At 40.5% G+C, this 26483-nt stretch overlaps 1 protein-coding gene across 3 annotated transcripts; it reads left to right on the top strand.

The window, feature by feature from the left end:
* The first annotated feature begins 148 nt into the window (after window positions 1-148).
* Window positions 149-26047, top strand: top2b (DNA topoisomerase II beta). 3 transcript variants are annotated; one of them, XM_038724062.1, is made up of 36 exons: window positions 149-684; window positions 2899-3063; window positions 3833-3923; window positions 5543-5606; window positions 7058-7203; window positions 7286-7383; window positions 8497-8709; window positions 9105-9278; window positions 9381-9482; window positions 9592-9729; window positions 9830-9968; window positions 11163-11320; window positions 11748-11873; window positions 11960-12070; window positions 12761-12866; window positions 12977-13086; window positions 13644-13736; window positions 14040-14154; window positions 14363-14484; window positions 14921-15069; window positions 15218-15449; window positions 16235-16369; window positions 16571-16771; window positions 16860-17055; window positions 17152-17243; window positions 17451-17606; window positions 17801-17884; window positions 18397-18591; window positions 18672-18798; window positions 19387-19542; window positions 22048-22264; window positions 22461-22543; window positions 23454-23549; window positions 23856-23984; window positions 24075-24160; window positions 25553-26047. In XM_038724062.1, the coding sequence occupies exons 1-36, from the start codon at window positions 643-645 to the stop codon at window positions 25724-25726; spliced, it is 4821 nt and encodes a 1606-aa protein (XP_038579990.1). In that variant the 5' UTR covers window positions 149-642; the 3' UTR covers window positions 25727-26047. The 3 variants fall into 3 exon arrangements, with proteins under 3 accessions (XP_038579990.1, XP_038579989.1, XP_038579991.1); XM_038724061.1 differs by having other exon boundaries at window positions 23853-23984; XM_038724063.1 differs by lacking the exons at window positions 149-684; window positions 2899-3063; window positions 3833-3923; window positions 5543-5606; window positions 7058-7203 and adding an exon at window positions 8248-8274 and having other exon boundaries at window positions 7320-7383; window positions 23853-23984.
* The last annotated feature ends 436 nt before the right edge of the window (window positions 26048-26483 follow it).

The raw sequence follows: 26483 nt of genomic DNA, 5'->3' as shown, positions 1-26483 counted from the left end.
ATTACATGCTGTCTGGTCTTTCCATGGTTTCTTGAGTGTATTTTTGCCGCCATCTTGCGTTAGTAGATGAGCATGGGTCACTAAATGTTGACTTTTCGTATTGGTCAAAGTACCGGTGCCTTTGAAAAGCTACCACCTGATTGGTCTGTTTATCTGCGAGACGATTCGCCGTCTATGGTGCAGATGGAGGAACCGGACAGCGGGTGCTGTTGCTAGCTAATATTCGTGATATTTCTAAATGAGAAGTATTTAACTATATCGTTTTCTAAGCACTTCAGTTAAACTCCTATTTTATTATGTTGAGTATTCCCATGAAATTGTAAGCCTATTTAATCCGTGCGTTTTGTACAGTATTTATTTCGCAGCAAGTAGCTTAGCCCGGTTAGCATCTTTGTTGGAAGTTTAGGCCTACTGTGCCACCGCTCGTCGATTTTAACAATAGCCGCGATACACTCCCCTGTGCTTGTTTTGATACATTCAGAGGATTATCTTGAAGATAAACGGACTAGAACATGGGAGATAAACAGGTTTGGGTACCTTTCCGCAACTGAGACGTTTGTTGTGCAGACGGACTTTTAATTTCACTGGAATTTAAGACGTTTAGCGACCTGCATCACACAAAATACAGGATCACAAAGGAAGATGTCCAACGGCGCAGCAGGAAGCGGGGGGCTGGCTTGGATGGTGAGTTAGTTTGTCATACAACTAACGTTAACAAACCAATAGTTTTACAATCTAAACGGTGCGTGTGTAACACGTAAAATGTTCACCTTAACAGAGTGCACTAGGTCGCTGAAAGCTTTAAGGTTAGCTAGCATTTAAATCCCTTAGCAAGTCCATAGTGTCTATTCTCCCGTCCAGAATACGCTTGTTAAAGACCAGCCAGCTGCAGTCTCCATTTAAATTATGCCCGGGTTAACGTTTCAAAGGCCGTAGGCCGGTTTTTAAAAAGATAACAGCAACTGATAGGCGCAAAGGCTGCCATAAACCAGTGCCCGGCTCCAGCGGACTAAAGACTCAGTTACGTTAGTTTACTGCATCGAACTAATGTTAAACGAAGAAAACTCCGCTCCCAAGTGAAACCAGCCTTGTTCATTAGTAATTAAATGTTTAATATACAATTGACCCTTACGGCCTAGCTTCAACAATCATTAGCTGTAACCTTATTGTTTATCACAGTATAAAAGTGTTTCCTAGTGTTGACCGATGAGGAACATTGGGAGTGAACTCACAGTGTTCAAACGTGCTGCCTCAGTTAGTAAATCACTTTGAAACGGCTGTAAGTTACTATTACAAGTTTAACTGTACTTGTTTAACTTACGGAGTCTTGAAGTATGCAGTAAGAGGATATGTACTATTGCCAATGAGCAGGAACTTTCAACGTCAACACAAGAGATAACCATTATGTTGACCCAGAATGCCCCCACTCACACAGGCGCGCGTGCGCGCACACAGAGTGTGGGTCCATCACTTTCGGGGACATTACATTGACTACACTTAACCTTAACACAAGGCTTCCCCCTTCCCCCCATACACATTCAGTCAGGCATCCTCAGAGACCTAGCCCGTCCACTTTAAGTTTCTGGTCTGGGATTGCATTTACAGTTGATTACATTAGTCTGACTTGAAGTACCAGATGTTGCGCCCTGGGTATATCCGGTATTAATTGCACAGTATTTACTCAGCATAGTCTCCATACCAGCACCTTCATTAACACAGACACTAAAAACAATGACATGTGTGGTTTGATAAGCTTTCCATACTATAAACCATTAGCTTCTTAAAATACAGTAGTGCAATGAGACAGCTATACCACTTTCATTACAGCAGACATGCATATGGTGTGGATCTGTCTATTAGTTTTACTAAGTGTAATAGTAGCAATAGTAATAGGACAGTAAAGAATTGGAAAAAGAAGAAAAATTTACTGCCTAACTTTTAATGGAACTTGAAAGTTAAGCATTGGTATTTTTAATAAAATGTTTCATTTGTGGTGCAGTTTCTGGTGAATGTTCAAAGCTTGACTAAACTGTTAGTTTTTGATTTCAGAGACATTTACATGTTCCATGAGGCAAAAGGCTTCTTTTTGTCTTGCATATGAAATATTACATGTTATACAAGTATATCCATTTTATTATTGATGTCCTAATTAATTTCCTTGGAATAGTAGAACAATCTTGTATTTTATAATCACCAATGGGTAAATATGATATTTAACTTCCCCAAATATTAATGTAGTTTGGAATGGAAAGATAGAAGATTTAAATCTCACTTCAATATAAACTACTGATGCTGACTACTAAGCTTAGGGGCTTCAAACACAGCCAGAGCAGTGACATCTGGTGGCTTATAAAACGTACAGCAGCCCTTCAAGACTGGAGCTGAAGCGCCACAATACCTCTCTGATTTTGATAGTTTTAGTCTTGTGTGTGCTACAAAAGTCCAAGAACCCTGTTTGTTATTATTAAATCTGCTGTCTTTCATTCTGATGTGCTGAACTGAACGAAGGCATTTTTGTGCAATATGTTACAGTAAAATAATTGATAAATGCAAGAGCAACAGCCTAGACATAACATTTTTTGCTGACATGAAATATTGTACCTTTTGTTACCTTTTTTGGTAACTGCGCTTCACAGGAGTGAAACAAGCTTCAGCGCTTCGGTATCGGACCATCTTTAGTATAAACTCAGTGTGGTCCTTCCAATTACTGTATAATGGCCAGTAGTTTGCTTCTGTTACTATCTGTCACCAAACTCTTAAAGCCACAGAGAGGACAGTTCTCCCTGTGGCAGTGAGCACTGATAATCTGCTGTCAGCAGCAGAGTCATTTTCTTGCAGGTCCTGGGTTTGTTCCAGAGTTATGTGTGTATTAATAATAAAAACAATTCTGCCAAACAGGAGGCTGCTAATGGCAGAGGTGATACCGGCAAGATGGAAGGGGCCAAGAAAGACAAGGCGGGCTCCAAGTTATCAGTGGAGCGAGTTTACCAGAAGAAGACCCAACTAGAGCACATTCTTCTCCGTCCAGACACATACATCGGCAGTGTGGAGCCCATGACCCACGTGAGTCCAGAGCAAACTGCCTTCATCATTGACTTCAGAGATAGTCCCTTTCAGACGTACACTGTAATGAACTGTAAACACTGCTCATTTTACATGTTGGCTTTGTGTTACAAGAGCACCTCTGGTTGATCTTGCAATCTGCTTACTGAGGAGTCTCATTTTATTAACATTTTCTACACAGCTTAAAAAAAAATAGTGACATAAATCTGGTTGACTCTTCAGCTGTTCCCACCTCCTGTGGGGGACTCTCTGTTGGCCCTTAAACTACATAACTAGTTAAAGGCTGAATGACAGACTCTCGCTAGTTTTAAAGCAACACTGGGGAGAGCAAATGTGGCAGGTCATAGTGGCCAACTTGCTGTTAGAGCTGACAGATCGCAGGAGGGAAAAGCTGTGAAGCTCTGTTTTTTAACACAATAAAACACAAGCTTTAAATCAAACGTCTATAATTCACTTGGACATATATTGAATCCATTTATCCAACCACTTAAGATAGTGATGTGTTTCAGTCACGTGGTTCCATGTCACATTATGGTTTATATGTTGCATTCAAATAATTGTTTATTGTATCCCTAGTTCAAACATATCTTGGTGTCAACATCAGTTATCAAAAATCCATATCAGCCTTTAAACTGGTTAATATATTATGGCTGACACATGACTCTGTTTATCTGCTCATTTGCATACTTATTTGTTTTAACAGTGGCATTTTTTGCTACCAATGTGTTGTCTACTGCGGACTTAAAAATAATTTGTATCTTTGTTTCAGCAAATGTGGGTTTTTGATGAAGACATAGGAATGAACCAGAGGGAGATCACCTACGTTCCTGGACTGTACAAAATCTTTGATGAAATTCTTGGTGAGTGAATCCACACTGTTCATCTTCCTTTGGCACTGTAGTCTACACTATTAATATAAAGGTTAATTTGTAATTCGAGGTTGTCTTTTCTAAAACTGGGATATTGAAGACTTGTAAAAAATCTCAGCATCTGTCACAGAATCACAGTCTGCTGTTGGCACTGCTCAGCGAAGAGTGTTCCAGGACTGTATGTGGAGATTAGCTTCCCTCTGTGAGCTTGTCTTTGTGTGCACTGTTTGCAGCCTGAATAGAGACATTTGTGACGGAGAAATCATTTCAGTGTTTGTGGCAGCCCACGGTCAAAGCTTCAGTCTTATTTATGTTCTCTGGTAAAGTGCTCAGTCAGCTTTTCTTAGCTTAATAATGGTTAATAAAGCAGTTGTACAGTCAATCTGTTGCACAATGTAGGAGTAATTCTGTGGTTGATGCCTCTGCTAGTAAAGTGCACCAGTGTAATCAGGTTTTAAATGATGCTGCTCAACACTGCTCACTGCATGGGAGTGTTTCTGATTATTGCTTTCATCTCTGCACACTTGGCCCTCTTAGCCTGTGTGTTAATAAACATGTTTGATTAATGTATGGATATTACTGCTGTGTCCATGTAATTACTTAGACAAGGAGGCACAGGCCAGAGGTCTCAGCAAAAATGCAAGTTACAGTTTCCCTCTGCCTGTGTGAAGTGATGACCAAGTGGGGCGCACAGTTGTTATTCAGTAGTTTCAATGTCCCTATTGTACTTCATTTAATCCAGATATTATCACATTCTTGTTGTCAGTGATTGTAATCTGTCCAAGATACAACCTTACTGTCCATCATAACTTGTCAAGACTCTTAGGCTTAACATATATTCTTCTAAACACTTTCATCTTTTTACAAGCGTTCGGGTGCCCACTAGAGCAGCAACTAACGGTTTTAATTATCTTATTCATTAACGTGTTGATTATTATTTTAATGAGATCGATGGTCTATTAAATATACTTCTGTAATACTGGGGGAAATGCCCATTACGTAGCCAAAGGTGAGAAATTGAATTGCTTGTTTTATCCGGCCAACAGTCCTAAACCCCAAGATATTCAAGTTATAATGATAAAAACAGCCCAGCAGCAAATCCTCACACTGAAGAAGCTGGAACCAAAGGATGTTTGGCATTTTTGCTTGATAAATGCAGTACCTTAAATTTAATAAAATATTTGTATGAATTTGTTTGCTTTTTGTGTGCTGGTAAATATGAGTGTGAAAATTTGTTTTCATTCATCTTTAATTGATTATTCTGTAATCACTCATTTGCAGACATAGTTCTTTATATATCGTTATGAGACGCCAATGGATATCTTTAATAATACCCTTCATGTGTGGAATAGAGCAAATATCTTCTAAGTTTAGTGTAGTACCAAAATTAGTCAATCACGTAATCGATACAAAATTATTCAGCATACATACACACGTCACCTTGGATCTGGAAAATTCTGATCTGACACTGTTTGATATTGTGACACACATGATATTACAGCAGCAGACGAATTGATTGATTTTAGTTGCACCCCAAGTTCATGTCTTCAGCATCTTATTGGATGTTTCTGTGTATAACGTTTTGTTTTGATGTTTTGTTTCTTGGACAGTCAATGCAGCAGACAACAAACAAAGGGACAAGAACATGACTGCCATTAAGATCACCATTGATCCGTGAGTACATAGTTTCACAATATTATTACCAAAAAGAGTATGCAAAGTACAATGTGTACCTCTGTGAAAATACTGTATCATTGCCACATGTTGGATTTTGACCAAAAGGTTTATCGTATCTTTGTTGTCCAATGGCCAGCTTTTCTGCTTAATGTTATGTAAAAATGTATTTATAACTATTATGAGCTTATGAAATCCTTTTTAAAAATGACAGCTACTTTTGGAAGGAAATGCTTGTTCTTTTCTCAGACTGTGATTTTGTTTTCATTATCAGTAAATTTTGATGCCGATGGTCGGGCTAGATGCTCAGCCCTGCCTGTTTTCAGATGGCTGTTTTCTTCATGCATATAACCAGGGCTTGGTTAATACATGGAGTAGATGAGGAGGTTTGAGACATGGATCCAGGCAGAATTGCAGTGTAATGAGTTTATGCTGAGTTTTATATGCGGTTCACCTCCAGCCTTCCAAGTGCATCTGCATCTGACTGCTCAAACAGCAGCGTGTCCTTCAGCCGAGCTGCTGCTCTCTCTAATGTCCCCTGCTGTATAAGTGATACCATTAGCCTTGCCGCACTCGGGTCTCTGCTGCTAATATGGTTTTATAGCGATGTTAATGGTCCTCTTCACAGCTCCCCCTGCCTGTTTGTGGGTGCGCTAACTGCATCATATCAGCGGTGGGGGGCACTGCATATGTCGGATTCTTTTTAAAGAGCAAAGTGTTTTTGCTTGAACACATATTCAAAATGTATTAATACCCACACACCCGCTGTTACCTCATGATCATTTACAATCCCACCCTCCCTCATAGCTCTGACAGATCATTACTCCACTGTCCCTCTATCTTTCTTTTCTCCTGTTTAAACAGGACACATGCTTTAGCAGATGCAGCCGAGGCAATGGAGAGATAGAATAGGGATGTTCATGATTTGTAGGGAGGATGTAGTTTTGCCCCCAAATGTACATAACCACTATGGTAGAGAGGTTTTTTTTTGGTCTGTTTTGGTTTAGAATTCCAGAAAAAGCAAATAACTACTGCTGAAAGCAATGCTAATGTCTGCGACCCGAATCACACCATAATAAACAGACTTAAATGCAGATATTGGGCCAATTTACTGTCAAATTAAGGAATCACAAATTTTCTGATATGGGTTTTGGTAAGGACAACAAAGAGATACTTTGAAGAAATGGAAAAATGTTTTTTTAACAAAAACCATTCTTTAAACCGTATAAGCCTTAAAGCAAAAACTCAAAATCAGAAACTAAAAGAATTGGTAAACACCACTAAGAATCTGACTAGGTACTACATGAGATTTTCCGATCTCTATGTTGACACATTTGGTCGGTACCCAGAAAGTATTGAGGCTCAAACCCCTTCCCAATATACTGTTTATCAGATTGTCTGTATCCTGGTTCTATTCATTTAATCTCTGTCCTTTATTCTGCCTCCGCCAGTGAGTCCAACACCATTTCTATCTGGAACAATGGTAAAGGAATACCTGTGGTGGAGCACAAGGACGAGAAGATGTATGTCCCAGCTCTCATTTTTGGTCACCTGCTCACCTCGAGCAACTATGATGACGATGAGAAAAAGGTCACAGGTGAGAGGCGCCGTGTTAACATCAGCGGTTACTGAAGTCAGTTCAGGAAGGTGAATGCTGCTAACTGTTTGTTTGGCCCAAGGTGGAAGGAACGGGTATGGTGCTAAACTCTGCAACATCTTCAGTACCAAGTTCACAGTGGAAACTGCCTGCAAGGAATACAGACACAGTTTCAAACAGGTGAGGATGTTTCTTCTGTTAAAGGTGCTTTGATAGTTTGATATTGTGACACCACCAAACAAAAAACACCAGGACCATTGACAGGCTCAGAGTGTTTTTATTAGTGTCTGATAACATTATGGGAAAGCATTCCTACAAAGATTTACCTTTTTTCTACCTTTTTTTTTTTAAAGAATAAGATCTTTTTTGTTTAACCAGTTGCTATACCACTCCATTCTGAGCAACCAGACTCCATTGGCAAAATGTCATTTTGCCTACTGCCACTGCCTTGGTCTGTTAGTTTGTTTGTGTAATTGTGGGACTTTGGTATTTATGTTTGTTTACCGTTGTTAACCCTTTAATTTACCAAAGTCACGCAATCAAGGTAGCGGTGGACCAGAGGTAAAATAGCTGTTTTTGTAAAGGGAGTCTGGTGGCTTTGATGAGAGTGATATAGTGACTCTTAAATAATGTCTTGTTAAACAAAAAGGATCTTTCTCTTTAAAAAGATATCTCGGTAGGGATACTTTCCATAATGTTGTCAGACGCTTGTAATAACAATCTGAGCCCGTCAGTGGCAGCACGCTTGCTCAATGCCAGACCAATTTCAGAAAAAGTTGTCCCAATTAGTCTCACAGACACGAAAATAAGGTCCAGGTTGAAAAATACAGAATTTACCCTTTAAATTAAGATTATGATGACGATGTTTGCTTCTTTGATCAAAGGATTCTCCACTACACTAAAAGATAAGTCGTCAGTAATAATCAATTTTTTTTTTATCATCTCCCTCATATTCCCTGCATATTTCCTGCTTTGTACTGTACATGCAGTAAAATCTTCACCAGTGCTGCTTGATATCTGAATGAAGTAATTGCTGTTTTGTAGGGGTTTTGACATGTGGTCATATCTGGGGTAAGGTTGTGTGTATTATTACATTTTGTGATTGTATGGGCACAATTGTTAAGTCACCGGGTGTTTCATATCATGGTTGTTTTGGAGATGGACTAAACTTAACACAGCAAAGGTGGTCTGAGTTTAATAGGATATAAGATAGTTTTGCATTACAGTTTAAGTAATACAATTAAAGAGCAGCAGGTAAAGGTTGCATGTTACATTGTATTTTACCGTCCTCAGACATGGCAGAACAACATGAGCAAGACTTCTGACCCCAAGATCAAGTTCTTTGATGGGGACGATTTCACCTGTGTGACATTCCAGCCAGACCTAACTAAGTTCAAGATGGAGAAACTGGACAAGGATATTGTAGCGCTTCTTACCCGCAGAGCATATGATGTAGCTGGCTCCTGCAGGGGCGTTAAAGTCACGCTGAATGGCAAAAAACTACCTGTAAGTCTCTTTCGCATCTCATTATGCAATTTTTCCCTAGCTAGTGTGTGTTGATATTGAACTAATACGGGACTTGGACTGCTGTAAAAAAATTGGTAAAGACAATGTTGCAGTCTATGCCAAGAAATATTAACCAGATTAGAGTTTTTTTGTAATTTACAGCTGCTCCTGATGAGTTGCAAATTGCCTAATGTTGTGTTGACCTGATTCAGAGATTCCTCTTTTTTTGGCATTTTTGGTATATCAATAAATTGTTACAGTCTATGGTAATTTACAACACAGTTTCTTTTGACTTATGACAGGCAGGAGTGCAGTTGTGATGTTTGTTTTTTAATGGTGTTGAAGGTGAATATTACTTTTTGAACCTAACTTTAATCTTACCTTTCTGTCACAAGATTAATGGTTTCCGCAGCTATGTGGATCTGTATGTAAAAGACAAACTGGACGAGACGGGTGTGGCCCTGAAGGTGGTGAATGAGACTGTAAATGACCGGTGGGAGGTTTGCCTCACCCTGAGCGAGAAGGGATTCCAACAAATCAGCTTTGTTAACAGCATCGCCACTACCAAGGTATCTAAATATCAACAGTGAAAACTGGTAGATGTGGTATAAGTAAACATAGAAGCAAAGAGTAAAAATGTGTTTCTAACAGTGTGGGTGTGTACGTTTCAGGGTGGCAGACACATTGACTATGTGGTGGACCAGATAGTGGCCAAACTTATTGAAGTGGTAAAGAAGAAGAACAAGGCAGGAGTGTCAGTCAAACCATTCCAGGTAAGGTTACAGAAGATTTTTATGCAGCATTTCTAACTCTGAGTGACTGGTGATGTCATTGAAGACGTGTGTTAAAAACCGATTGGCCTTCCTCTCATTTGTGCTTCAGGTGAAGAACCACATCTGGGTGTTTGTGAACGCGCTGATCGAGAACCCCAGCTTTGATTCCCAGACCAAGGAGAATATGACACTCCAGACCAAGAGCTTCGGGTCCAAGTGCCTTCTGTCAGACAAGTTTGTCAGGGCTGTAAGGACACTTCTCATTCACTTCAACTCCTCACTTGGTTTCTCATGTAAAATTGCTTGGAATCAGTCATGAAAGGATTTTGTCTCTTTGTCACCCACAGGCAACCAACTGTGGGATTGTTGAGAGTATACTCAACTGGGTGAAGTTCAAAGCTCAGACCCAGCTGAATAAGAAGTGCTCATCTGTGAAGCACAGCAAGATCAAAGGGATCCCCAAGCTAGACGACGCCAACGATGCAGGTGTGTTAAGTGCGATGTGTTACCCTGAATATCCAGCACTGACAGCAGAGCGGTGGTTGTTGCCTCGTAAACTAAATAAAATATTGATGATAGGTGATAATATGATGATTGATAGAGAGGTTTACGGGGCACATTACTGGTTATACTTAATGGTTATTACTTTAATCAGTACATGATATAGGCTTAATGAACACTTCTGGGAGTTGAATATAAAATGTTGAATATACCATTTTTCCTCTAAATAGTGGTGAGAGCCTTTGTTTCCCTCAACTGAAAAGTGAACTGGGCCTTTATTTTTAGTCCTCTTTTATTTATTATCTTACCTTATCTTTCATGAGCTACAGGATCCAAAAACTGAAGCTCCTTGTTCAAAACTATCAAATTGTTAGTCTTCAGTAATCGATCTGATATGAGTGAAAGTTCATTAGGACATTGAGCGCACTGAAATTGACATTGAGATTGAGATCTGCTAGAGAGAAGACGTTTCACTCTGCTGTAGGAGTTGGAACCACAGAAACACTTGTCTACTTATATATGTACTGTGCTGCAACAAAGTGGGGGTGCCTCCTCTTAAATGGTCTTTGGCTGAATACAGACACCACATGCAGAGAGCACTTTAACCCGGAAAACAAACTTTTTTTATTTTGTTCTGTCATCAAGTTAGTTACAGAATTAACCATGACGGTCAGTGCTGGCTTAAAAGAGAAGCTGCTGCCTGGATGTTCTGTGCACAGCTTCTTGCTAAGAAAAGGAGTGTTGGAGTCTGAGCTCAGGAGATCTGTGTATTTTGCCAGCCACAACGAGAATTCAGAATCCACTCAAATCATTTTTCACTTTCATACACTCCAATTTTCACTCCCATATGCAGCGAATGCTCACACTACAGGCTGTCATAAAGTAAAGCAGCGTTTCAGCACTAGCCCGCTGAGGTCGACAAAAAGTAGTATGGTAAAGGAAGGGTCGGATTTTGATTGGCTTTATTTTAGCTGATATCAATCCATGAAAATATGCTCAGATCAGTGTTTAGGATCTCTGTTAATGTTGTTAGTAACGCCTGTCCCTTTCCTGTGACAGCTCAAAATCTGCTTTGAAAAAGGCTTATATGAGAATTTACTATAAATTTGGATTAAAGCCATCCATAAAACTATACAATGATACGCAGTGATTTTATTTTTCATCTTTTCCATCTCCTAGGTGGCAAACACTCTTCTGAATGCACACTCATCCTCACTGAGGGAGACTCGGCCAAGTCTCTGGCTGTCTCTGGACTAGGAGTCATCGGGCGCGACCGCTACGGAGTGTTCCCACTGAGAGGGAAGATCCTAAATGTGCGAGAGGCAACACATAAGCAGGTATGAGACCGGATAAGTGTGAAATTTCTCCCACAGATATGCGTTAGTGTGGTCACTACTACTTTCCCTATGTGAAAAAGCTGTTGTACTAAATGTTGCTTACAGACACTACAAAGGTGAGTCATGTTAGAGTGAGTGAGTCAGGGCTTTAAGTGGCACTACAGGATGTCAGCTGAAAAGGAAGCAAGAGGCAGCTTATGCTGCAGCTCAGTTCCACTCATAGCAAACAGTTAGTGTTCACACTCTATATTTAGTTTTAGAGAAATTGTAACAAAACAGCTGAAATCTTTGTTGACTGGGATTATCAATGTGAATAATCTGCTTCTGTTTCACATAATCAGTTTATTCAAAATTCATATAGAAATATTACTTTATGAAACTTTATTATGTTCTGCTTTGCATCTGACATGACCTGTTTTGTCAACAGATCATGGAAAATGCTGAGATTAACAACATTATCAAAATCGTCGGCCTTCAATACAAGAAGAGCTATGACGACCCAGAGTCACTGAGGAGCCTGCGCTACGGCAAGATCATGATCATGACAGATCAGGTGACCTATCTCATAGACACTTGCACAGCCTTCATATAATTATAAGCTGTTCAACCAGTAGTTCTAACATTGCTTTCTTGACCCAGGATCAAGATGGCTCCCATATCAAAGGTCTGCTTATCAACTTCTTTCACCACAACTGGCCATCTCTACTGAAACACACATTCCTGGAGGAGTTTATCACACCCATTGTCAAAGTAAGAGACAGACACACTCACACATACTGAACGTTACCATCTCAATACACCTGATAACAAGCAGCACTTAGCTGCAAAATATGCTGGGAATGCTCTTTAACACATGCAGCAGCAGACCTTCTGTTATGCACACAATTGTCCATAATATGCAGATGAAGCAATTTGAAGCTGCAGCAGGTGAAAAGGGGACATGTGCCTCTGCACAGGGGGACTCCGACAATTTTACACATCCAAGTCTGTTTCCAGGTGTGGGGGAGTACTACTGCATAAGTGAAAAAAGTCTCTTGTGTCTCCATAGGGAGCTGTGTCAAGTCTGATAAATGTCCTCAAGTGATGTCACTTGAGTCAGTCTCGATTGGGTCTGAAGACGACAAGTTTGAAAATTAAAAAAAATAAAATCATTTTCAAATTGCATTGTGGGTAATGCGGGCGCCAGGCTGTAACAAGGACAAAGAATGTGCGCAATTAGAAAGCTGTCGTCTGGTTCTCCTGCATCGATGTTTTCGCAAAGTGTCCGTTATGAGCCTGATGATGTTCATAGGAGTGAAATGCTAAATCAGTGGAGCGCTTTTTTAAGGGACTGTTTGCATCACATGTTAATTTGCATGAAATATCTAGTGGACATGATGAAAACTCAACGCAAACGCACACTAAAGCTGGACCTCACTGATCTTCATTTGTTGTCTGCAGGTGACCAAGAATAAGCAGGAGCAGGCCTTCTACAGCATTCCAGAGTTTGATGAGTGGAAGAAACAGACAGAGAACTATAAAACTTGGCATATAAAGTACTACAAAGGTTTGCTACTCAAGTATTTAAATATATCACCATCAACTTTGCAAATTAAACTTCTTTCTGTTGCTCTTTTTTTATGTATTTGTTTTAAAAATGTTATATTTATGTTTCAGGTTTGGGTACAAGTACAAGCAAAGAGGCAAAGGAATACTTTGCTGACATGGAGAAACATCGCATCACATTCAGATACAGCGGTGCAGAGGACGACGCTGCCATTACTCTGGTGAGTACTGCAACACTGAAATACTGTTCTCTACTGGACCTTCAGTAAAAGAAGAGGGAAAACGGAAATGTTAAGGAAGTCAGCATTGATTTATGTTAAGTGAAAATATGTCGGAGTTGCGTACACTTCTCGAAAATTGAGGCAGAGCGTTTTGTGAAGCAAGCGACACATCTGTCCGTTCACTGACACATAAAGCAGGTTAGAACCTCTTTACTGCAGGTGGGCCTCCTCGTGAGTATGTGTAGGTCTTGGTGCTTTTTTGATAATTGTTCCAGGACTGTACCTGAGATTTGGTAGCAATACCTTACCTTTTCAACAAAAAATTGTTTTTTATTTGATTAAAAAAAGTTTCTTAAATGTAAATCACATGCGTCAGTACAAGAACAATGCTTAAATTAAATACAGATTAGGAGTGTATGAACAGTGAACAGTTCTTCAGTACTCTGCTTTAAACACATTAGGGTCGATACAAAAAATAGCCGTGTACCTATATCTAATATGAAAAAGTGTGTGGTAAATGGAGACTGAGCTGCGGTGTTGTGGTTGTTTTGCTTCAGGCCTTCAGTAAGAAGAAGACAGATGACAGGAAGGAGTGGCTGACTAACTTCATGGAGGACAGACGCCAGAGGAGGATGCATGGACTGCCGGAGGTTTGTGGCTTTGCTCGAAGTTGTGTGCAGCACTGATTAGAGAACGCAAGTCGTGGTGTGTGTGTGTGTGTGTGTGTGTGAAGATGTTTTGTTTTTTCGTGTGTGATCATCCCACTGTGGGAATTCTTTGGACTGATTAGGTGGAATTTGGTCATGGCTGTTTTCCTCAGATAGAATTTGAATTGGATATGGCCCTAAAAGATCATTATACAGTTTGTAAAACCTTCCTGTGCTAAAGCTAATCTCAACATTATACCACCAATTGAAGTATGTGTATTAATATATATATATTTTATTTTTCAGCAATACCTCTATGGAACTCAGGCCAGGCACCTCTCCTACAATGACTTCATCAACAAAGAGCTGATTCTGTTCTCCAACTCTGACAACGAGAGATCCATTCCATCCTTGGTTGACGGTCTGTAGACTCACTCCATCTCTGTCTACTGTTTTTTTTACTACACATCTGTAGGAACTTTTCCTTAAGCCATCGTGAAAGAATTGTAACACCACCAACACAAAAAGTAATTCTTTTGTAAAACTATTATGATTAAAATCATCACTATCTGTTCTGACTCTGGATGAATGGTGATGTGTTGAATATGGGATGTGTGTGTTGTTTCCAGGCTTAAAGCCAGGCCAGAGGAAGGTGCTGTTCACCTGCATGAAGAGGAACGACAAGAGGGAAGTGAAGGTAGCACAGCTGGCTGGTTCAGTGGCAGAGATGTCTGCCTACCATCATGGAGAGGTACAGTAAACGCAACGTTGTGAAGGCTGTGACACTGTGTGAAGAGAGTCATTATAACAATGGAGATTTGTGTGGCGCCCCCTCCTGTACAGCCATTCTAGCAGGTTCGCTTTAGATTTCAATCCATTGTTTTCTTTACTCCTATGATAGTAAAGTGAATATCTTTGGGTTGTGGACAGAGCAACACATTTGAGGACAGCTTCTTGGGCTTTGAGAAACAGTGATGTGTTTCTGACTAGACAAATAATCGATTAATTAAGGAAATAATGGACAGATTAATTGACAATTACAATAGTCGTTAGTTGCAGGCCTAAAGTTAAGAATGTCCTTTTTTTGTCTGTCATGTTTGTTTTGTTGCAGATATTTATACGTAGTTATTGCATCATTATCTATTCTGTTCACTGTTAAATTATTAAGTTTCCATTTGTCCTTATAGCAAGCTCTCATGATGACCATAGTGAACTTGGCCCAGAACTTTGTGGGCAGTAACAACGTGAACATCCTGCAGCCACTGGGTCAGTTTGGTACTCGCATCAATGGAGGCAAAGACGCTGCCAGCCCTCGTTACATCTTCACCATGCTCAGGTAAAGCAGCAATGAACGTTTAGATTCTTTTCTTTATGCCAATGTCTTTTCACAGAATTAGTGTATTTTCCAAAACCTTTATACAAACTCTTAAGTCAAGATTATTGTGAATACGTTAGCCTCATAATGGTGGTCTTATTTCCCACAGTCCTCTAGCCAAGCTGCTGTTCCCGGCGGTGGATTCCAACCTGCTCAAGTTCCTGTACGATGACAACCAGAAGGTGGAGCCTGAGTGGTACATTCCCATCATTCCAATGGTGCTGGTGAATGGTGCCGAGGGCATCGGGACAGGCTGGGCGTGTAAGATCCCCAACTACGACCCCCGAGAGATCGTCAACAACATCAATCGCATGCTGAACCACCAGGATCCCCTGCCAATGGTAAACAGTCGAAGGGCTCTGGGCATGAAAAAGAAACCATTCATGTCTGCCAATCTGACTTCTGTTGCTGAGGCTACTTGATTGATGCATCCCTGATTTCTGTATGTTAATGCAATGACATACCTTTATTTGTCAGGTATTTAATTCTGCCAAAAATATTTAATGTGTAGTTTCATCTACATACTCACACATTTCCAGAAAACTACACCATTTATACATCAGGATTTCTTCATAACAAATGAATGATATTCTGTGATAGATCCATAGGGCCAGATCCATCCATATTACCCAGCTCTAAGTCACTAGTCACTCCTGAATCCAACGAACCACTTGGCCAGTCCCACTGACTGATCAATAAAGGAATAGAAAACCCTTTCTTCACAAAACCCTCAATCAGTCAATAATGCTTTAGATTATTGGGCCTGGCGTTTGATACATTGAATCTGAATTGTTTGTTTCCTGTACTCCTTCAAAGAAAGGTTGTAGAGAATTTTGCCCAACTATGCTTTTTCCTAAAATGAAATTACATTGTTGTGTAAACAAAACAAAGGAAACTTTTTGGCAGCCCTGGCCACATTTTCTTGTCTGATAAGCTGTTTTCTGGCAGTATACAGATCAGCTGTGCTTTCCTGATTGCTCATGGACCTCCATGGCGTGCTGCTTGCAGTGTGGATGCAGGCAGCAGACTACATCTTGGCATCAAAATTTGAAGCATTTGTTTTGGTGAAAAAATGTGCCACTTTTCTCAGTTGTAATCCCTGTGTAATCTTTGTCCCCTAAAACAGCTCCCGAGCTACAAAAACTTCAAAGGGTTGATCCATGAACTGGGTCAGAACCAGTACCTGGTCAGTGGAGAGGTGTCAGTCATAGACAGAAACACCATTGAGATCACAGAGCTTCCTGTTCGGACATGGACACAGGTACGTTTCAGCCTCTTTTTCTAATAATCTATTGTTTATTTTTTTTCACCAGAGATAGGAATGAACTGGTGTCCATATGAAGATCGGGAATATTTAATGATATAAATAGGAGACAACAATAAACAGTACAAATACGATGTGTGGTAAATCTTGGTGCATATGCGTTGTCAGATGTATTATTGTGAGTTATTGTGTGTGCAGGCCTATAAGGAGTCTGTGCTGGAGCCCATGTTGCAGGGCACTGACAAAACACCAGCTCTCATCAATGATTATAAGGAATACCACACAGATGCCACAGTCAAGTTTGTGGTTCGCATGTCTGAGGAGAAACTGGCCCAGGCCGAGGCAGCTGGCCTTCACAAAGTCTTCAAGCTGCAGTCCAGCCTTACCTGCAACTCCATGGTAATCTGTGATTGTCTTGGCCTCCTTGGTTTGTCCATTTTTAAAATCTTGCATTTAAATGACAGATTTTAAACGACGTATTCCTCAGGTGCTGTTTGACCACATGGGTTGTCTAAAGAGGTACGATTCAGTCCAAGACATTCTCAAGGAGTTCTTTGAGCTCCGCCTGCACTACTACAAACTGAGGAAGGACTGGTCACTGGGCAGCATGGGAGCCGAGGCGGCCAAACTGTCCAACCAGGCTCGCTTTGTGCTGGAGAAGATCGAAGGAAAAATTTCAATCGGTAAGAATGCTAAAAATCCTTTTTAATCAGATTCTTACGTAAGAGTGGGTAGTTCAATATTTTTTCTTCTAACCTATATATTTTTTTTCCTGACAGAGAACAAATCCAAGCGTGAACTGATCCGCATGCTGGTCCAGAAAGGCTACGAGTCCGATCCAGTAGCTGCCTGGGTCAAGGCTCAGGAAAAGGTACTGTTACAGTGGCTTGGTCATACGTCTACACAAAATTCATTAGGCCTAATAAAAGCATTATACATATTTATATTTCAAGAAAAGCAAATGGCTTCAGTTTCATGGTTATAGTAATCTTTGCTGCTGCTGCACAAGGACTATACATTACAGCATGTCATTAAATTCACATGTAGTTACTCTCTGTCTCTTGTTTTTCTCTGTCAGGCTCAGGAAGATGATTACCGTGACGCAAACGACAGCGACAGCTCTGTGGACTCCGGCTCCACTTCGGGGCCAAACTTCAACTACATCCTGAACATGCCTCTGTGGTGCCTGACTAAAGAGAAGGTGGAGGAGTTGCTCAAACAGAGGGACCAAAAGGTATTATTAATCATTATTTTATTTCTTTTAATCTCATCATTCACATGTTATCTCAGTAATCTCCTGCCATGCCTCTCAGGACTTTGTGGTTAATGTAAACAAACACTGTTGCAGCCCTGCTCAGTTGACTGATCCAGGACCACGGTTCAGATTTACGTGTGTTGATTAACAAATGAATGTGTGCTGATGTACAGAGAGCAGAGCTGAATGACCTTCAGAGGAAACATCCAGAGGATCTGTGGAAGGATGACTTGGCAGTGTTCATTGAGGAGCTGGATGTAAGTTTTGTGTGTTAGTCATTTCTTGTCGTCTCAACATGCAGCACTTACTCAGCTGTGAAAAGTGATATCTGATAGTTTCCTTTAAGGTTGGTATGCTTCCAGTCACTGTTAGCAAGTTATTATTAACTGATCTATGTCTGATATCAAAAACAAATTGAAACTTACATTTCCACAGCACCAATTCCTTCAGAACAACAGAGGCTGTCACTCTCACCACACTCTTCTCTACAGTTTTCATTCACTTAATTGTGTTCAGTTGATTCTACTCTGTCCAAATGTTACAAAATCCACCTACCAGCACCTCTAGAGCTCACTAATTAATAATAATAATAATAATAAAAACTTTATTTATATAGCACCTTTCAAAACAAAGTTACAAAGTTCTTTACAATAAAAACATAATTCTGGCCACTGCCATAATGTGAGTACTGGCTTCTATTTGAGAATTTTCTATATTTAGAAACTTTGAAAGTTATGTAACTTAAGAATTGCTGTGTTTTGTCTTTCAGAAACTGGAGGCCCATGAGCGAGAGGAGCAGAGTTTAGGTAAGGCCGTTAAACTGGTGAAGGGGAAGGTGGGCAAACCTAAAGTGAAGAAGATGAACCTGGAGGAGACCATGCCCTCGCCATTTGGTCGCAGAGTGGAGCCTCCAACTCAGCCAATCAAATCCGATGCGGCCAAGAAACTGACCAAAAAGAAGAAGGTAACAACTGCTGATGTAATGCTGACATGAGAAGGGATGCCAGGGATGCAGCATTCTTACAGGTTGTGTTTTTCTCTCAGGGTGACACAGATCTGTCGGTGAAGTTGGAGTTTGATGATGATGGTTTGGGCGGTGATGGAGGAACAGGAGAAAACTCTGTGGCCAAACCAAAGGCTCCACGTGTGAAGAAAGAGAAGAAGGAGCCCGGTCAGTGCTACACTAAAATTAAAAACAAGTTTAACAAGTACCATTTACCTCAAGTAAACCAATGGTTCTCAGTAGCTGGCATAGTATCAGACATTCAGCAGTAGTTATCTTGACTCTAGCCCTCCATGCAGTGTCTCAACTACTATCTGCTTTAGAAAAGTATCGCCCAGTGGTATAAGCAGACACACACTTTACTTGAAGTTTCCATGGTTAAGTTTTTGCTGTTTCTCAAGTACTGAATTAAAAAGGCCAAATTGAAAATGGAAATTCAGTTGCAAACTTTTTGAAGATTCAGGCAGTGGGTTGTAAGAAATGATGGATTTGGACTTTCTGTATCAGTAGATAAATGATTTATCAGCACAGACAGAGACAGCTATTTATCAACCACCATCCACAGCTGATACAGCGTTCTTCCCCTGTGTGCGGTGGATAGGACTGGTTTGAAAGTAGCTGTTACCCGGGCCTCCTTTGATGCTTTGCAGTGCATTGAGAAAACTGTAATCCATTATTGAACAACCAGGGGCTCCTCAGACCTAAGTGAGAATACTGACAGTCAACAAGCAGTCTGGTAATGTTACTGTATTGCAGGAGCTCCCAGAGTGAGAAAGCCTCCAGGACCCAAAGCTGCCTCTGTGAAGAAGGTGAAGAAGAGAAACCCCTGGTCTGATGACGAGTCCAAGTCAGACAGTGATCTGGACAGTCAGCCCATCATCCCCAGAGAGAACAAGTCCCAGAGAGCATCAGGTAACGATGGGCACTCAGTTGCAATAATATATCATTGGCAGCTATTTTAAATCTAAATCTTAAAGGGTAAATCTGGTGTCAGCAAATCATATGAAAAGACCCAAAGCAGCATTGAGCATTTGAGTGATGTCAAGTAAAGTATACTAAAGTTTCTCAATTATCTGTTTTTTTCTATCGGTTAATCTAACGACTATTATTCAAAAGGAAAAACATTTATTTTCTCAGTTATATTACTTATATTACAACGTAGCCAAAATTATTCATTCATTATTTGTCAAATGCCTGATCAGAAAAATACTGGACCTCATATTCAAAAGGACTGTTATGACACAGATTCATTTAATCAGTGTACATCACCCCTTTCCTGAACTAGAGAATCTGTATTTTTACTGAAGTACTTGACTTAAAAATAGGGCTGGGCAAGTTAACGCAGTAATTAATTAATGCCGACAATTATTTTATCTCACGTTAACGCAGTTTTTACAATCAAACCATGGGTCACAGAGGGGGCAGGATGTTGATCAGCCTGCGAATCACCCACCCAAACAAGCAGTGGAGGGAGGCTTCGGCAGACTACGCTGCAGCGTGTGGGACACAATGCATGCTGATCAGTATTGGGGAAGATGTCGCGTAGTTTCTTGGCCCCGCGGGGTCGCTATGCACTCCTCAGATGAACAGAAAGGGAAACAAGCACTTGGCGAGAAAACAGCAAGCGCTCTATGGATAGTAACCATGGCAACGGCTTGTGTGCGCTACACAGCTGTAGCCTATTTAACTTAAGTTAAAATTATAGGCTACATGACTTTACCTGATCGGCCTTCGTCTAGTTTTGCGGGGCTTGCTCTAACATGCAAATTCCCCCCTGTTGATGTCCTATTTAGCAAACAGTTATAGATTCTGGAAACTCATAAACAGCGAGGATCAGTCGCTCTTGTGATGATTTGTGCAGCGCGTTGTTTATAAAACGGGCAAGACAATTCAGCTTCGATGGCGGACGTGTGCGTGAGGCGAGCACAACCGCGTCAGTTTCATAGGAACGTGCCTGCTTGTCGCTACAGCCTGTGCGCGACCACTTCACCTCACAGGGACACTTGCTACTGATCATAGAGTGTTTCTGCTGCTCCCTGACAAAAGAAAAATGTTTCTGCTGATACCTGAAAACAGATTTATGTGTTAACCTGTTGCTCAGAAGGAGCCTGTTATGATGTTCTGATCGTGGCTATGGACTCCAACTTGTTTTAACAAGCTAGATAAAAGGTAATGCCCTGGCAGTGACAAATAGCTTTGGTTTTATATTTGACTTGATCACATTGAGATTTACAAGAGATATTTCGTTGCTACTGTGTAAAGGGAATACTTCTGGTAAAAAGCTCCTTATTTGTTTAAAGTGTTTGCAAACCACATGTTATTGCACTTTTGTGTATATAGCAGTACATTTAAATTAAAAGTTCACAATACACTACTTAAGAATTCATTATTCAATTTTGAGCATAACTATGAGATCGCAATTAAAATTTTTAATTGTTGCCTAGCAGAACTTAAAATGTAAAATGATTATGACATGGATTTATTTCATCTCTGGAGTAAGGCACAATAAAATAATCACTGGCAAATGTATTTTTGCATCAGTGTAGGGCAAAGAAAATAACTAAGACCATTGACAGATTGTAACAACAGTCTGTAACGTTAGTTTAAGCTGTTTCTCACCCTCACTGTACGTGGCCGAACACAACAGAACAGAAAAACCCCCAGAAAATATGAAACAGCCAAGCGTTAGATGATACATGGTGTAACGTAACCATGACTTTTAACATAGGGAGGAAATTCATTTTATGTGACTACTACTAACAGAAACACCATCCTTGTGTAGAAAATCCTCATATATTGTGCTGGTGTGGAGACAAGAAGGAACCAGGATTTGCAGCTCTGTCCTGGATAAGTGTCCTGGGGAATTCCTGCTTTCACCAGGCACATTGCGACGCGCTGACGCACACTATGCAACTTGACGTATTTCTATAATCGATGATTAAACCTAGCCCTAGACAGGAGAAATTATTACACTGACCAATAACTTTCAACATGCGTATGTTATGTGACAGCCATAAAAAAAAAAGAACTTATCAAAGTCATCCTTTAAAGGACAGGTGCTGAATATTCACTGTACTGTAAAAAAATTTGAGTCACTTCAGACTTTTTTAGTGCTTGTTACAACGTCCATATTGTATTTCTTTAAACTGTTTTTTTCTCTTTCACATGGACAAATCCTTTGATATGACCCATCATCAGCATCAGGCACTCCATTTCATTCTGATTCAAGTGGCCTGGGGCCAAAAATAACTTGTGAGCTGGGTCTGCGCTTCCTCTGCCTGATTAGCCTCTGTCGGCTTCAAGTGTCTGAGGGCGCAGTCTGATGCAACCCAGCCGCAACACGAATAATTACAACCTGCACCACAATCCACAGCAATAACAATATGGTTTGAGACAGACTCTGTTCTCGTCTTTCAGCTTCCAAACCAAAATACACGTTTGACTTCTCGGAGGAGGAGGAGGAGGAGGCAGATGAAGAGGAGAACGGTGACGATGATGTGGCTTCTTCTCCAGTGAGGTCATTTAAAGATGATTTCACTTCCTCTGAGACCAAGGAGCGCTACAGCGACCATCAAGATGACGACGACGAAGACGACAACAAAGACTCTTACTCTCCCCCGAAACAAAAGACCACGTAAGATTTCTGAACACACTGAAATGGAATGGTTGTAGTGTGTCGAAGGGAACAGGGGCAGTACTTTGGGACACTTTCATGTGCTCTGGGTATAAGACCCTTAACCATCTAATCATAATGTTCAACCCCCCCCACCACGCAGGCAAAAATGCTTAAAAAGAAATAGAAAAGAAATGTTGTTTCTGCTTCTTTGAAGGTCTGCACCTGTAGCTAAAAAGAAAGAGACAACAAGCATCTTCTCATCCAAGACGGCCTTCTCTGAAAAAAGCATTGACAGTGGTGAGTACAAGTGTTAAGTGTGCAGTCACTCCTGTTTACAGGTTTTCCTAAAACATACAGCAGTGTAAGGTTTGGCAGTATGATTATTATTTTTCTGTGACAATAGAAGTTTGTCAACCATCAGAAATCATTCTATACCATTTAGGGCTACAGCAAACATTTATTTTCAGTATTGATTAATCTGTTGATTATTTTCATGATGAATCGTTTGGTCCTAAAATGCCTGAAATTTGTCAAAAACATTAAAAAGGCTGAAAGAAAGAACAGAGATTTTCTTTCCACATCCACAGGGGATGTATTGATAAAAAACAAAATTGTGGTATGACATCTTTCTGACAAGCAGTCACATGTCCTTGGTTTGTAAGTCCTCATGAACACATTATTAAATGATGCAGCTGAGCTCTATGCTCCATTCACGCCTGTAGGTTTGTCTGCTTGTATTGAATGAATTAACTGCTTGACTGTGAGTTGCCATCAGTGTGGTACAAACCCTTCTTCTAACTCTGACTTCCATCAGTGACATATTAGTTTAGTGATGCATACTGCCAACACTGGCTGCTTCCTTTTTTTGCACTGAACACTGCAGCCACTTAAGAAATGTCTGTTCTAGTTCTGTTAGAACCTGAAGTGTAATACGCTCAGCATCAAATTAGTTTGTTTGTATAGAAGACACAATCACAATCATCTGCAACAAAGCCAAAATGTGAAGAAAGCAAATGTGAATTCTTCTTTCATGCACAGTATTAAAGAAATGCTTCCTGTTGACATTGTGCCTGCAGAGCGTCGTGGCCCAGGAGGAAATTTGCACATTTGAATGATATGCTTTACAAATTATTAACCCTGTCAGAACTCTCCACGTGCAGGAGGGATCTGTACAGCTGGTGAACGTTGGCCTGTGTTTGTCTTGCAGATGGGTCCAAGTCTGACAGCGATGATGACAACGGCCCAGTATTCTCTACGTACTCCAGCAGCTCCGCATTTGACAAACTGTCGCCAGCAAAGAAAGGTAATGACTCACTGTGTTCACCAGTAAGAGCTCTAATGCAGCATCATAGCTAACGCCATAAAAGAAGAGATATTTTAAAAGAGATTACTGACTTGTTCATGAATAGAGTGACAGCTGGAGTGGAGCTCATTAAGTCTAATATGTATTTCATAAAGACAGCGTGGATGTAACTCATCAAAGCATGATGTTATTGCACAGTCCAAAATGGAGGTGATAAAAAGCTTCCACCACGATTGACTGTGGTAGATAACTCACCATGTGGAAGCAGTATTTCACTGTGAGGTTTTTATGTGTGATCTGTAGCAGCTAAGAAGCCCTCCGATGCAGCTCCCAAACCCAAGAAGCCTCCAGCACCAAAAGCAAAGAAACCAGATAAATCCATCTGGGACTCGGACTCTGACACGGGGTCCAAGAAGCCAGCACCAGCCCTTAAAGGTACGGCACCTGTCCAGTGTTTTCTTGCAAAAGATGAATAAACACAATTCACACTGCTGATGGTGAATGTTCTGATCACTTTTTGCTCAGGTAAAGGCAGGGGGAGGAAGAGGAAGGGCTCTGGCTCTGAAGAAGATTACAGTCCCATGAAGAAAACGGCAAAACCTGCCAGCAGAGTGAGTATCTCCCTGCGTTTGTTAGATGCTGTGTTGCACAATATAGAAGCTGCTGCTGTGAACATCAGCGAAGAAAAAACGCCCTCTGCTTCTTGTACACCGTGCTCTCTGTGGCCTGACGTCATATTTTATATACTACATTTACATTAGCCTGCCAACATATACTGTATGTCTTTGGTCAGATAGACATTTCAAAAGCTCTTCTGCTCTGTCAGCCTAAATGAAGAACTAAAGACATGGAGGGAAAAAGCTGAAGGACAGTCCAAGTACTAAGAACGTTTTATTTTCATTATTACTAATAACAAGTGTATTTCCTTTTTAATCTATTCTAGATGTTACGTATTTTTTCCATTAGTTTGTAAAAGTATTTAAAGAGCCCTCTGAAGGCCATCTCCTGAGTACTGAGAAGAAGTACTCCAGCCACAAATGCAGCTACACTGAGGGTCTGTGAAGGAGCAGTACAAGACATGCTGGAATAAATGTAATAAATGAAGTACACAGTGCCTGAAGGACAGCACGTCAAATAAATGGGTTTTTAGAGTGGAATCTTGCTTGAAGAATATTTTCTACACAAAACTTTCGTAGGTAAATTCTTGTCCGAACACAAGCAGCCGTAGAATAACATTGTGTGGCAGTGGTGGGCAATAGGCGGCCCGCGGGTCAGAACTGGCCCGCCAGCAATAATATCTGGCCAGATCGCTTTGATAGCAGAAAAATAAAAAATAAATAAATGGATAGCGGCTGATGCTGAAATAGATCTCACTCATGACAGCAACAGTTACTCACATAATCACTTCCTCTTAAGGGATTGTGCCTACAAAATAAAAGCACAAGAATGTTCTTGCCCGCCATGTAACGGCTTGAAAAAGATTTGGCCCGATGCCAGACTTACTTGCTGACCCCTGTTGTATGGGTACAGTAGTTTAAACTAAAATTGGCCACATTAGACTAAATCAGGAACTGTCTGATCAAAGAATGAATAAATAAGATTACATATCTGATCAAATATTCAGTGGCAGCTCTTGATACATGAAGCTTTTTGATGTAACTCTGTCTTTTGATTTAAGTTAAAACGTTTCACCATTACTCGGAATGTAAAGACAGAATAGCGGCATGAATATGTTACAGCTGTGGTTTCCTCTGCCGTTGTTGCTGGAGTCATTGCTGCGTTGGCCGCATCATTTCATTTGGTTGGAGGTTGCCCTTTTGTTGGTTTTAAACGAGTATGCTGATATTGCAGTATTGCGATATTTACTGAAAGAATATGAATACCTCTCTACCGCTGCAAAAATGTGTTCTAGGTGTCTTAGACAACAACCTTTTGTTTTGCAGTTTCAATGCAGTAATAGCCTAAATTGTAACTATAATAAAGTATTTTGTCTTCCTGCGCAGAAGCCTCAGAAACCTCAGAAACCTCCATCCGATGACGAGGATGATGACACCAACAGCATGAGTGCGATGAACACTCTGTCCCGTGACCGACCGGGCCGGTCCAAAAAGGAGGTGAAGTACTTTGACGAGTCAGACAACGAGGAGGACGACGACGATGACGACATGTTTGATTAAAGCAACCCTCGGTCACTTTCAACCACACTCTGCTTGTATGGAAGTTCCCTCCTCCTCCTGTGTTCCCACAGACTTTTGTACATTTCCTGTCTCATTTTCTTTTCATTAATGGTGATGTTCAATGATTTTTAATGTGTAGGTGTTTTACACTTTTTATTATACATATACAGGTTTCTTTTTTTATGCTCATTGAAATGTTCTGTATTTGTCCGAAGCGGCTTTTAGAAGTTTAGAACGCTGTGCTTTAGCACATTTTAATTGTTAAAATACTATGTAACTTTTTGAACATGAAGTTGAAAGTAAACAATGAAATGTCCACGTTCTGCTGGCTTGATTCTTTCATGACTGAGCAGTATTACAAATACGAGAATTCACACCAATACTTATGTATGTATGTATGTAGTGCTGAGAGGTCATAGTTGAAGGTACACAATGAAAAAGACAGTCACATCTATTTTCCACTAGGATGCGTGTTGGAGTAAAACAATATCAAGCAGAGTTGAAACCGATAAATCTGCAACCAAATATCTCCTGTCCCGAAAAGTTTATTTAGCTTGTGATGTTTCAAGCACTCTTCCTCAGACTCCTGAAACACCCAGAGAGTCGCCATCTTAAATACCCCAATGCTATATTAGACAGCGGTGCCTCTTAATGTGTGTTTTTGACAGCTTTCAAAGGTCTGAGCCCTTTCAGAGCATACGATCCTGTCAGCATACATATTTTGTTTATACTATGAATTTCCATTTGTATATTTTGG

This window comes from Micropterus salmoides, unplaced genomic scaffold, assembly GCF_014851395.1.
Source record: "Micropterus salmoides isolate LMB-PRFRI ecotype aquatic unplaced genomic scaffold, ASM1485139v1 Ms_hic_scaffold_17, whole genome shotgun sequence".
In the NCBI taxonomy this organism is placed as follows: Eukaryota; Metazoa; Chordata; class Actinopteri; order Centrarchiformes; family Centrarchidae; genus Micropterus; species Micropterus salmoides.
The sequence above is the reverse complement of the archived record's forward strand: the minus strand, read 5'-3'. Positions and strand labels throughout refer to the sequence as shown.

Excerpts from the sequence above, each read along its gene's own strand:
- top2b (XM_038724061.1), top strand. The coding sequence starts at position 643 with ATGTCCAACGGCGCAGCAGGAAGCGGGGGGCTGGCTTGGATG. Across the intron at positions 9,279-9,380 it reads ACAGCATCGCCACTACCAAG|GGTGGCAGACACATTGACTA; the intron begins GTATCTAAATAT and ends TGTACGTTTCAG. Across the intron at positions 18,799-19,386 it reads GAAAGAGAAGAAGGAGCCCG|GAGCTCCCAGAGTGAGAAAG; the intron begins GTCAGTGCTACA and ends ACTGTATTGCAG.